At 39.0% G+C, this 11,668-nt stretch overlaps 1 protein-coding gene across 33 annotated transcripts; it reads right to left on the bottom strand.

The window, feature by feature from the left end:
* Nucleotides 1-2,865: 2,865 nt before the first annotated feature.
* On the bottom strand, nucleotides 2,866-6,265 carry LOC110940370. Of its 33 annotated transcripts, XR_004893909.1 has the most exons (9): nucleotides 5,874-6,262; nucleotides 5,653-5,761; nucleotides 5,141-5,473; nucleotides 4,927-5,045; nucleotides 4,442-4,585; nucleotides 4,296-4,345; nucleotides 3,977-4,162; nucleotides 3,722-3,845; nucleotides 2,866-3,610 (listed from the first exon to the last, which is right to left on the bottom strand). XR_004893909.1 is itself a non-coding variant. In XM_035990543.1 (7 exons), the coding sequence occupies exons 1-5, from the start codon at nucleotides 5,974-5,976 to the stop codon at nucleotides 4,300-4,302; spliced, it is 489 nt and encodes a 162-aa protein (XP_035846436.1). In that variant the 5' UTR covers nucleotides 5,977-6,257; the 3' UTR covers nucleotides 2,866-3,610; nucleotides 3,722-3,845; nucleotides 4,296-4,299. The 33 variants fall into 33 exon arrangements, 2 of the variants coding, with proteins under 2 accessions (XP_035846436.1, XP_035846435.1); XR_004893919.1 differs by having other exon boundaries at nucleotides 4,442-4,554; nucleotides 5,141-5,761; nucleotides 5,874-6,264; XR_002593090.2 differs by having other exon boundaries at nucleotides 4,442-4,570; nucleotides 4,927-5,013; nucleotides 5,141-5,761; nucleotides 5,874-6,263.
* Between the last annotated feature and the right edge of the window lie 5,403 nt (nucleotides 6,266-11,668).

Here is an 11,668-nt window from a genome sequence, read left to right on the forward strand (position 1 = left end):
AATAAAAGACCAAGGGCAAATTGGAAAGGACTTAGCTGGTAATATGACGCATAAGCCCCAAATCTCTCGTCCAATCCAGCTCGATCGTATAGCATTTCATTCGCGATCGGCTTGACTCTAACTGGTATACTCGATAAATGCCTGATATCTGATAAGCAGCTCCAAAATCACCCGAATGGAGATTGAGTACGGGTGGTACATATTCAAACCTGCATAAACAAAAATAAGCAAACATCAAAGCAATACCGACTCGACCCGAACGACTGACTCAATACTACTAACTTAAACTCACTATACAAACTCCCGAAAATATACCAAATATATAAAATTACAAACTCTACAAAACCTCCCCACACTTGAATTTAATCAGGAGGTTTCTCTTTGACCTGGACCCTGTCCAACCCGTTTAATTCCACCCGAACCTCAAAACTTTTCAAAAATATATTGGTGGAATTATACAATATTTTAAAAAATTGAAACGAGTCAGACCACCAAAACTTAAACTTACCTGGCATTAACCGAATGCGTGGCATGTAATGAGAAGACCGATCATGCGTGAACTGTAATGTCTTCTTCTTTTCCAACTCGACCCAACCTTCGATCCTCTTCCGGTTTAGATCCTTTCTCTTTCTTTTTCGTTTCTTTGCCCTCCCCTGCGGTTTTATTGATTTTGAAGTTTCATCTATCACTAACACCAGGGGCCAGCTGTGGTGTTCTTCTTCTTCCACCACTCTTGCAGGATGATCCCCACACTTAGTCTCTTCGTAAGAGGTAGGTTCGATCACCTCTGTCGATTCACCTTCAAGTAGAGCATCAAAGTATGCTATATCCCCATCAGGATCCAACACTCCTACCTCTTCATATACCGGTAAACCATCTAATTCTAACTCTAAAAACTCATCCTCCCCAGACGACTTAATTTCTACCTCTTCAATTTCTTCCTCTGCACCAAACATTAACCCTATTGAGTCTCCTAACTCTACTCCCTCCTCTATCACTTTTTCTTTTTCCACTTCATCAAACTTCCAACCAGTGGAATCCCCCAATTCCACTTCTTCTTCAATTACTTTTTTCTTCACTAACGACCTTTGATACGCCACCCATTCTTCTTCCTCTATTTCATCATCAGAGTCACTCCAGTAATTAATAATCGGAACCTGTGGAACCGGAGGTGGGACTTCAACGTCCATTTTCGTCTCCGTAACTGAAGTGATCTCTTCATCTGACCACTCCTCATATGGCAGCTCTTTCCCCAGTTCTGGAAATGCTAGGATTAATTCCCCAGTAGAAAGCATGTAACCGAGGTAGTTACCTTCCGCATCATATGTATAACCAGTCGTCGGCTTCTCTGGCTGCACTTTCTCCTTTTCTACCTCTTCTTCTACTTCCTCAAGGTCTTCTCGCTCTCGAACTAACTCCTCTACTCTCTTTTTATTTCTCTCCGTATATTCAGCCATGCTTTCCAGGGTAGCTTGATTTTGCGCTATGAACTGCGCCATTTGTGTCATTGTCTGAGAGAACATCTCTTCTATCCTACTCATACTATCCTCAAAACCTCTATCACTCGTCTGAACCAGGTTACGTTGCGGCTGCTGATACAGATCATTGTAATATGGCCGATGATCATAACCTTGCAGAGAATACCCCTGTGAAAAATATGGCTGCGGCTGCACAAAAGGGTTAGCATAATATGGCGTAGAGGACCCCTCATATTGGGGGGCATTTAACAGTAAAATGAGGTCCTCCACAAATTTCACACATATTTACAAGACTCAAGAAAAATAAAAGACACGGACAATTAGACTCCTACGACTCAAACACACGAACAAATAGCACGGATGTGTCAATTAAGTCCAAACAAAGTAATCAACGCAATCGCCAAGAGTCCCCGGCAACGGCGCCAAAAACTTGATGTGCTGAAAATGGGTTAATTAAAAACAACTAAAATTACCCTAATTCTAGACTCTCTAAGTTTTAAATTTATAAAACTAAGACTCTCTAAACCCTAAACCACACTACCGGCAAGTGTACCGATCAATGTAGTATAGCCTAAGGAAGTCCGAGTATCGAACCCAAGAGACTCTACTGAATTACGCTAACGACTCTATCTAAACTTAGACTGACACGAACTTAACTGTTTGTTTATTGATTGGGGGGGGGGTTCTAAATATCCTAAATAAAATATTAAAATAATGCCAAAAGACTAGACACGAACTCGAACGAAGACTTTGACCAGAGATGATGAAGACTACCTAGGCTAGACGCAAGCTAAACTCAGAATGGATTTCTATTCGATAATTTTGTGGTGTGGAACCGGGATCTTTAAATGCTAAACCTATTAAGACACCACTAAGCCCCTCAAACACTCTCGAGGCGATTCTTATGGCACTACCTAGGCTGTTACGCTCACCGGTTTTCTAGATTTCTTTTCCGTCCTCTAGTTTCTTGAAAGTGCTTATGTAAGACGCTCTACCTTTCAGCGCGAACGTCTAAAGCGACAATGGGTTTTAATCTTGGTTTAATAGACAATGGAATGTTAAGGACTTATAACCAAACCGAGACCTATTAATACCCTCGAGCCTCACAGCGACGATGTTTAGCAGCACACTTGATTTTATTAGGTTACCGAATATTGTTTCTAAGGTTACTTACTAGATTTTCACCCTAAAGGATTAGAGATTTATTATGTGATATAGACACTCACCAAAACCTAAAACCCTAGCCCGACCCTATTCCGTGATAAAGACCGTCACCAAGAATCGAACGAAGCAATAAACAATAATCAAACAATCACAAGCACGCATATGCACCAAGTTAAATTCCCATAGCTTTTACAGTACAAGAAAGATCCACAACCACGACAAAAACCGAATAAAAATCCAAACTTTATTAAGCTATTGTCATAATCTAGGTAGTTAAAAGAACGTTTAGCCAAGAATCATAGTCTTAAAAACAATCAAACAAAATCTCAAACAAGAATTCATCGAAGTAAAAACAAGAAACTAGAAAATAAAAGAAATCGTAAGGTAGAACCCGTAAAATTTCTTGATCTCTATGCTTCCCCCTTGACCCTAATGATTCCAAAGCTTGATTTCTTGTAAAACAATTCGCTCCTGCTTATCTTCGTTCATCTAATCTTCTTTTTCGAATTCGATGCAGCCCTCCTCTGATCGATTTAATTATATATGTGCAAAACCCTATTATGCGCAGCTCCCTTTTTTTTTCTTCTGACGTGTCCTCCATATGTCTAAAGGCCCAATATTCCAATTTCATGTAAATGCTGCTGGATTGGTATATTTTGGTGGCCCGCAGAATGATTCGGCCCATGATAGTTTAATATGGCTCCCCAATGTATTGCCATCCAAATATAATGTTGTTGCTGCCGTATGCTTTCGGTGGGCTTGGCCCCATCTTTCTCCTAATAAGATAACTAGAACTTTGACCCGCCGCGCGTTGCGGCGGGCCGGCGGCATAAAAACACGGCGTACAGACGTAAGCAACTGATTGTGATTTTTTTTATTATACAATGACAACCAAAATTACAGTGTGCTTTCCATGCTTTGATTGATTGCCACTGTAGTTGCCGGTGTCATTTCTAGGTGTAGCATTCCTGACAATCAAAAATAAGGTTATATGTTGGTTAGCTTCAATCTAGTTATGTGAGAAAGCAGATTCGCTAGTAAGGTAAATGGTTTCACAAATTGCGTTCATTTAGGCATACCTTTGTATTCGGAGATGGATGTTGAAGTGACTGCAAGTATGTCTTTGGACTGAATGTTATCTCCAAACCAACATCGCCTTGTCTTCACAAAAGGTTATCACAATCTTGTTTCACGGTTAAGTTTCTACAAGCATCAGATAGTTTCAAACTCAAAAAATAAAGGAAAAAAAAATAAAATACATGCCACGTTTAAAGTTACAGCAACTTTATTGGGAGCACAAAACAAAAAAAGAATGCGGGGCCTAATTCACGCACCTTTATGGGTTTCAATAGAAGCAGAGGTAAGTAGCTCATGTTCTTTTTATGTTGCTTGAACAATATAAGAGACTGAAGTACCATGGCAGTGTGGTAGGAATTCTGGTGTGATCCTATCGAACTGAGGCGAAACGCAACCTGAGTGCCGTTCATGAATTTCACTTTGTGTTTCTTTGGACGAACATACTGAGTTGATTTATTCAAAACAAATGACATTACCCATCACAACTTATATCTAAAACAAATGACATTACCCATCACAACTTATAGACGCAATCACTAATTAACAAAAAAAATGAGCATGATAAGTGAAAATTACCACATTATTCACGTGTAAAGTAAGTACGAATGTGGCCAAAAAGGAGTACCCTGCGTAAGGATTGATGCATTAGTAATAGTAAACACCAATTCAGCCGAAGTACCAAAACTCAACCTTCCAAAGTTAAGAAGTGAAGGAAAAATTACCATAATCTATTGAAAAGTTGGCTTCCCACTTTGACAATAAGCTTTTTGGTTGCATCTGTTGATTCAACCAAAGTTGGCTTCATATGGCAACGGAGTTCATTACACTCGGGTGGCTGCCAGTGTGTTGATCTGTAAGCGCTGAGGCTATACGATTAATCATAATAAGAAACATGTTCTTTTTTATTTTGGTGACCAGCCAGATATAATATTACCGTGACAGATCCCTCACATTCTTCTGTCGGATTATGTACCTTTCAATATCTTGTTTTAACAAAGTAGTAGTAAGAGTTTTATATCATTTAAGTTGAACTCACTAAGGTTTGTTTAATGAAGTAGCATGAGTTGCTACTTTAAATGATGGTGCTTGCTGGATTTTTTTAAAAGGTTTGTGGATGCTGTTACATTGATTAGATATTGGTAGGAAAGTGGGTCACATTTTCTTTATTATAAAAAATATAACAGTAAACAAACAAACACATACAAACCTTAGTAACTGCGTTACACAAGTTGACGCCTTCTCGCGCGTTGTGGTGGGATGTTGATTATCGCACAACATACAAAATATATCTCTTCTACATTTCAACATAAAAAAATATTCAATCTCCTGGCAATAAAGAAAAGTAAAGTAAATTTCTTTTCTAAGTAAAGAGGTTTGAATAAACGGGTCATATAGCCATTAAAAATAGTCTTTAAACGCACCTGGTTGTTCAAGGAAACTAATTTGACAATATGAATCCCTGATTTGAATGGTCTCTTTATAGTTGTTATGAGGACCAGCAGCACACTCATGTTACTGAGTGCAACTGTCACTAATATGCAAACCACTTTTATCATCCGTTGACATTTGATGATGACTTTTAGTTATGTTTAGTGTTTATCATTGCTGAATTTGGGTGCTGTTTTGTATCTAATACACTCTAAGGGTAGTTTGCTTGACAAAATAAGTCGATCACAGTAGTCCGAAAAGGGGTCTACTTAGAAAAAGTGAAACAGCCGCAACCCAAAAGAAGGTCCGCTTTGCTTTAAAAAAAGCTGCAAAAACAGGCGACTACATTTAAGATCGATCAATCTTCAGCGTCTTCTTCAAGATTACATTACCCTATGTGACTTCAAAGTTGAAAAAAATTACTCATTCATTAAAAAATTCCCCAAACTTTCTTCCTAATGAACAGTCGAAGTTGAAAATAGTAACCTAAATCGTCAAAGCATACATGCTGGAGACGTAATCGCCTAATGAAAGCCTTCGACTTGGTTGTGGTTGTGCCGAGGGCGGCAAGTTTGAGAGTGGAGTAGTGTTTAGCGCGGTTGCTTGATGCCCTTCTGAGACGCGAAAGTTTAAAAACAAACAGTCGATTTGTTAAACAATTTCCCAACTACCTTTGCAACCAACAATGAAAGTTGAAAAGAATAACCTAAAATGCGCAAATCGTACCTGGTGGAGCCCTAATTGCCTGACGAAAGCCTTGAATTTGGTGGTGGTTGTATCGCCGGCGTGCGTTATCTCGTAGAAGAGTGCTGGTGAGGGACAGATGCATTAGGTGACGCGGTGGTAGCAATTCGAAGCATTAGGTGGTATGGGAGGGTGGATGAGAAGGTAGAAAGTGGAAGGATGAAGTGTTGTGGTAGGGTGGATGACAAGTTTTGCAGAGGTGGGAAGATGACGGGCAGATGGCAGTCATGATAAACTTGATAACTTGAACTGTTCTTAAGGCCTTTCATCATTTGTATATATATAATAATATGGCAGTGGCCTCATCACCCCAATTCCCCACATATATTATGTGCCAGTTCTTTTTCGTTTGATAATTAGTCCCCTCTCTCAAGAAAAGTGGCTAACACTAATATATGAATATATGGTCGCACCCTTTTAATATATAGAGATAAGTGGGCTCGACCCAATCATAGAAAAATAGCGGCAATTTCACTTCGGTCTCTGGCGGTCTACTCTACTCAACTGGCTGGTTATTTATTTATTATTCTTTTTCGCTCCAATTACACCAGAACCTGCCAAAACACAAAATAATATAATAAATAATATAATAGAACACTAAAACTAGATAAAAACAAATAAACCTTGTACAATAATTATACAATTTACACGGGACAAATATGTGTATTTTACCCCACATCAAATATCCCCACACTAAACCTTTTTTCGTCCCCGAAAAAGAATTATGCAAAACGGAATCATAGTCGGAATAATCATTCGGGACAAAAGCTTAATTTACTTATTAAAATCGAAACTTATGTTAGCCGCGATTGCAAGTATTTTGATCCTCTTAAACCCAACCCGGTTCCAGACCCTTATCATGCAATTTAAGTTCAAGTATGGTCAATCTACCTAGGGTCTCACATTAGAAATCACAGGCCCATCTAATCCCACCTCAAACTTATAGGACTAAAGGAACGATTACTGGACCAATTCCCAACCGTCTTATATTAAAACCAGGAGAGTTTACAATCAGATTTTTTTTTCTTTTTCTTTTTTTTTCCGTGAGTCTAGACGGTGCTTTCCCAAAACAAGAGGCAATCCGGCTGTAGAGTCGCTATCCCCAACCACAGACTACTTAGTTTCAGTACTTTTTATTATTTTTTTTTCTTTTATTGCTTTGCACGGTCGATTTCACACACCCTAGCGGTAATCCGGCTGTAGAGTCACTATCCCCAACCCAGACTACATAGAAGTGGCTACTTTCATTTAGTTTCTAGCTCACTTTTTATTCTATCTCTTTTTTTTTTTTTATGATCACAAACTCTAACGGTTTTAACTTATAACGGTGCCCCTTATGTTATTTTTGGCAGTTTCAATTTCCCCACTTTTCCTAGATGAGAACCCACTAGTAGACCGACAATTAGGTATATTTAAGATCAAAGGAACCCAAAACCGAACCAGGCCTACCCGCATATCCCAAACTAGACACAAGCACGATTAAATTATCTCATATTATTATTATTTGAACCCGAACAAAAACCTCGACTTTTCTATCATTTTCCGTTTTTTAAGTTGCAAACTTCTTATTTCAAAGAACATTTTCTGATTTTTTCATTTTTTTTTTTGAAATTTTTTTTAATTTTTTTTTGAATTTTTTTTATGACTCAAGACACTACTAACTAGACACACTGAACACTAGTCCCCATCCCCACACTTAAACTTTACATTGCCCTCAATGTAGGATGGAAACCGATTCAAAAAAACTAAAAATAAATAAGAAATAAAAGACCAAGGGCAAATTGGAAAGGACTTAGCTGGTAATATGACGCATAAGCCCCAAATCTCTCGTCCAATCCAGCTCAATCGTATAGCATTTCATTCGCGATCGGCTTGACTCTAACTGGTATACTCGATAAATGCCTGATATCTGATAAGCAGCTCCAAAATCACCCGAATGGAGATTGAGTACGGGTGGTACATATTCAAACCTGCATAAACAAAAATAAGCAAACACCAAAGCAATACCGACTCGACCCGAACGACTGACTCAATACTACTAACTTAAACTCACTATACAAACTCCCGAAAATATACCAAATATATAAAATTACAAACTCTACAAAACCTCCCCACACTTGAATTTAATCAGGAGGTTTCTCTTTGACCTGGACCCTGTCCAACCCGTTTAATTCCACCCGAACCTCAAAACTTTTCAAAAATATATTGGTGGAATTATACAATATTTTAAAAAATTGAAACGAGTCAGACCACCAAAACTTAAACTTACCTGGCATTAACCGAATGCATGGCATGTAATGAGAAGACCGATCATGCGTGAACTGTAATGTCTTCTTCTTTTCCAACTCGACCCAACCTTCGATCCTCTTCCGGTTTAGATCCTTTCTCTTTCTTTTTCGTTTCTTTGCCCTCCCCTGCGGTTTTATTGATTTTGAAGTTTCATCTATCACTAACACCAGGGGCCAGCTGTGGTGTTCTTCTTCTTCCACCACTCTTGCAGGATGATCCCCACACTTAGTCTCTTCGTAAGAGGTAGGTTCGATCACCTCTGTCGATTCACCTTCAAGTAGAGCATCAAAGTATGCTATATCCCCATCAGGATCCAACACTCCTACCTCTTCATATACCGGTAAACCATCTAATTCTAACTCTAAAAACTCATCCTCCCCAGACGACTTAATTTCTACCTCTTCAATTTCTTCCTCTGCACCAAACATTAACCCTATTGAGTCTCCTAACTCTACTCCCTCCTCTATCACTTTTTCTTTTTCCACTTCATCAAACATCCAACCAGTGGAATCCCCCAATTCCACTTCTTCTTCAATTACTTTTTTCTTCACTAACGACCTTTGATACGCCACCCATTCTTCTTCGTCTATTTCATCATCAGAGTCACTCCAGTAATTAATAATCGGAACCTGTGGAACCGGAGGTGGGACTTCAACGTCCATTTTCGTCTCCGTAACTGAAGTGATCTCTTCATCTGACCACTCCTCATATGGCAGCTCTTTCCCCAGTTCTGGAAATGCTAGGATTAATTCCCCAGTAGAAAGCATGTAACCGAGGTAGTTACCTTCCGCATCATATGTATAACCAGTCGTCGGCTTCTCTGGCTGCACTTTCTCCTTTTCTACCTCTTCTTCTACTTCCTCAAGGTCTTCTCGCTCTCGAACTAACTCCTCTACTCTCTTTTTATTTCTCTCCGTATATTCAGCCATGCTTTCCAGGGTAGCTTGATTTTGCGCTATGAACTGCGCCATTTGTGTCATTGTCTGAGAGAACATCTCTTCTATCCTACTCATACTACCCTCAAAACCTCTATCACTCGTCTGAACCAGGTTACGTTGCGGCTGCTGATACAGATCATTGTAATATGGCCGATGATCATAACCTTGCAGAGAATACCCCTGTGAAAAATATGGCTGCGGCTGCACAAAAGGGTTAGCATAATATGGCGTAGAGGACCCCTCATATTGGGGGGCATTTAACAGTAAAATGAGGTCCTCCACAAATTTCACACATATTTACAAGACTCAAGAAAAATAAAAGACACGGACAATTAGACTCCTACGACTCAAACACACGAACAAATAGCACGGATGTGTCAATTAAGTCCAAACAAAGTAATCAACGCAATCGCCAAGAGTCCCCGGCAACGGCGCCAAAAACTTGATGTGCTGAAAATGGGTTAATTAAAAACAACTAAAATTACCCTAATTCTAGACTCTCTAAGTTTTAAATTTATAAAACTAAGACTCTCTAAACCCTAAACCACACTACCGGCAAGTGTACCGATCAATGTAGTATAGCCTAAGGAAGTCCGAGTATCGAACCCAAGAGACTCTACTGAATTACGCTAACGACTCTATCTAAACTTAGACTGACACGAACTTAACTGTTTGTTTATTGATTGGGGGGGGGGGGTTCTAAATATCCTAAATAAAATATTAAAATAATGCTAAAAGACTAGACACGAACTCGAACGAAGACTTTGACCAGAGATGATGAAGACTACCTAGGCTAGACGCAAGCTAAACTCAGAATGGATTTCTATTCGATAATTTTGTGGTGTGGAACCGGGATCTTTAAATGCTAAACCTATTAAGACACCACTAAGCCCCTCAAACACTCTCGAGGCGATTCTTATGGCACTACCTAGGCTGTTACGCTCACCGGTTTTCTAGATTTCTTTTCCGTCCTCTAGTTTCTTGAAAGTGCTTATGTAAGACGCTCTACCTTTCAGCGCGAACGTCTAAAGCGACAATGGGTTTTAATCTTGGTTTAATAGAAAATGGAATGTTAAGGACTTATAACCAAACCGAGACCTATTAATACCCTCGAGCCTCACAGCGACGATGTTTAGCAGCACACTTGATTTTATTAGGTTACCGAATATTGTTTCTAAGGTTACTTACTAGATTTTCACCCTAAAGGATTAGAGATTTATTATGTGATATAGACACTCATCAAAACCTAAAACCCTAGCCCGACCCTATTCCGTGATAAAGACCGTCACCAAGAATCGAACGAAGCAATAAACAATAATCAAACAATCACAAGCACGCATATGCACCAAGTTAAATTCCCATAGCTTTTACAGTACAAGAAAGATCCACAACCACGACAAAAACCGAATAAAAATCCAAACTTTATTAAGCTATTGTCATAACCTAGGTAGTTAAAAGAACGTTTAGCCAAGAATCATAGTCTTAAAAACAATCAAACAAAATCTCAAACAAGAATTCATCGAAGTAAAAACAAGAAACTAGAAAATAAAAGAAATCGTAAGGTAGAACCCGTAAAATTTCTTGATCTCTATGCTTCCCCCTTGACCCCAATGATTCCAAAGCTTGATTTCTTGTAAAACAATTCGCTCCTGCTTATCTTCGTTCGTCTGATCTTCTTTTTCGAATTCGATGCAGCCCTCCTCTGATCGATTTAATTATATATGTGCAAAACCCTATTATGCGCGGCTCCCTTTTTTTTTCTTCTGACGTGTCCTCCATATGTCTAAAGGCCCAATATTCCAATTTCATGTAAATGCTGCTGGATTGGTATATTTTGGTGGCCCGCAGAATGATTCGGCCCATGATAGTTTAATATGGCTCCCCAATGTATTGCCATCCAAATATAATGTTGTTGCTGCCGTATGCTTTCGGTGGGCTTGGCCCCATCTTTCTCCTAATAAAGATAATATGGCAGTGGCCTCATCACCCCAATTCCCCACATATATTATGTGCCAGTTCTTTTTCGTTTGATAATTAGTCCCCTCTCTCAAGGAAAGTGGCTAACACTAATATACGAATATATGGTCGCACCCTTTTAATATATAGAGATAAGTGGGCTCGACCCAATCATAGAAAAATAGCGGTAATTTCACTTCGGTCTCTGGCGGTCTACTCTGCTCAACTGGCTGGTTATTTATTTATTATTCTTTTCGCTCCAATTACACCAGAACCTGCCAAAACACAAAATAATATAATAGAACACTAAAACTAGATAAAAACAAATAAACCTTGTACAATAATTATACAATTTACACGGGACAAATATGTGTATTTTACCCCACATCAAGTACTAACCACACTTAGGGTACGATGTTGTCAAGTTACGGGTGAAAGCCGCACCTTGTCAACTAGTCCCACTCCTTGATTTTTCAAAAATCCCGCCAAGCCTCAAATTTTCGAATGATTTGGAACATGTAGTAACCGGAAGGTTAAATACCGTTAACCGAAATTTCGGCGAGAGTATTTCACCTATTAGGCCAAAGCATGCTT

The sequence above is a fragment of the Helianthus annuus genome, chromosome 5, assembly GCF_002127325.2.
Source record: "Helianthus annuus cultivar XRQ/B chromosome 5, HanXRQr2.0-SUNRISE, whole genome shotgun sequence".
NCBI lineage: Eukaryota > Viridiplantae > Streptophyta > Magnoliopsida > Asterales > Asteraceae > Helianthus > Helianthus annuus.

Bases quoted from the DNA above. Each gene is read 5' to 3' on its own strand.
- LOC110940370 (XM_035990543.1), bottom strand. From the start codon at position 5,976: ATGCATCTGTCCCTCACCAGCACTCTTCTACGAGATAACGCACGCCGG. The intron at 5,014-5,652 runs GTATGCTTTGAC...GTTGAAATGTAG, and splicing joins GGCGATTACGTCTCCAGCAT to AAGAGATATATTTTGTATGT. The intron at 4,586-4,926 runs GTTTGTATGTGT...TTAATCGTATAG, and splicing joins TGTGTAACGCAGTTACTAAG to CCTCAGCGCTTACAGATCAA.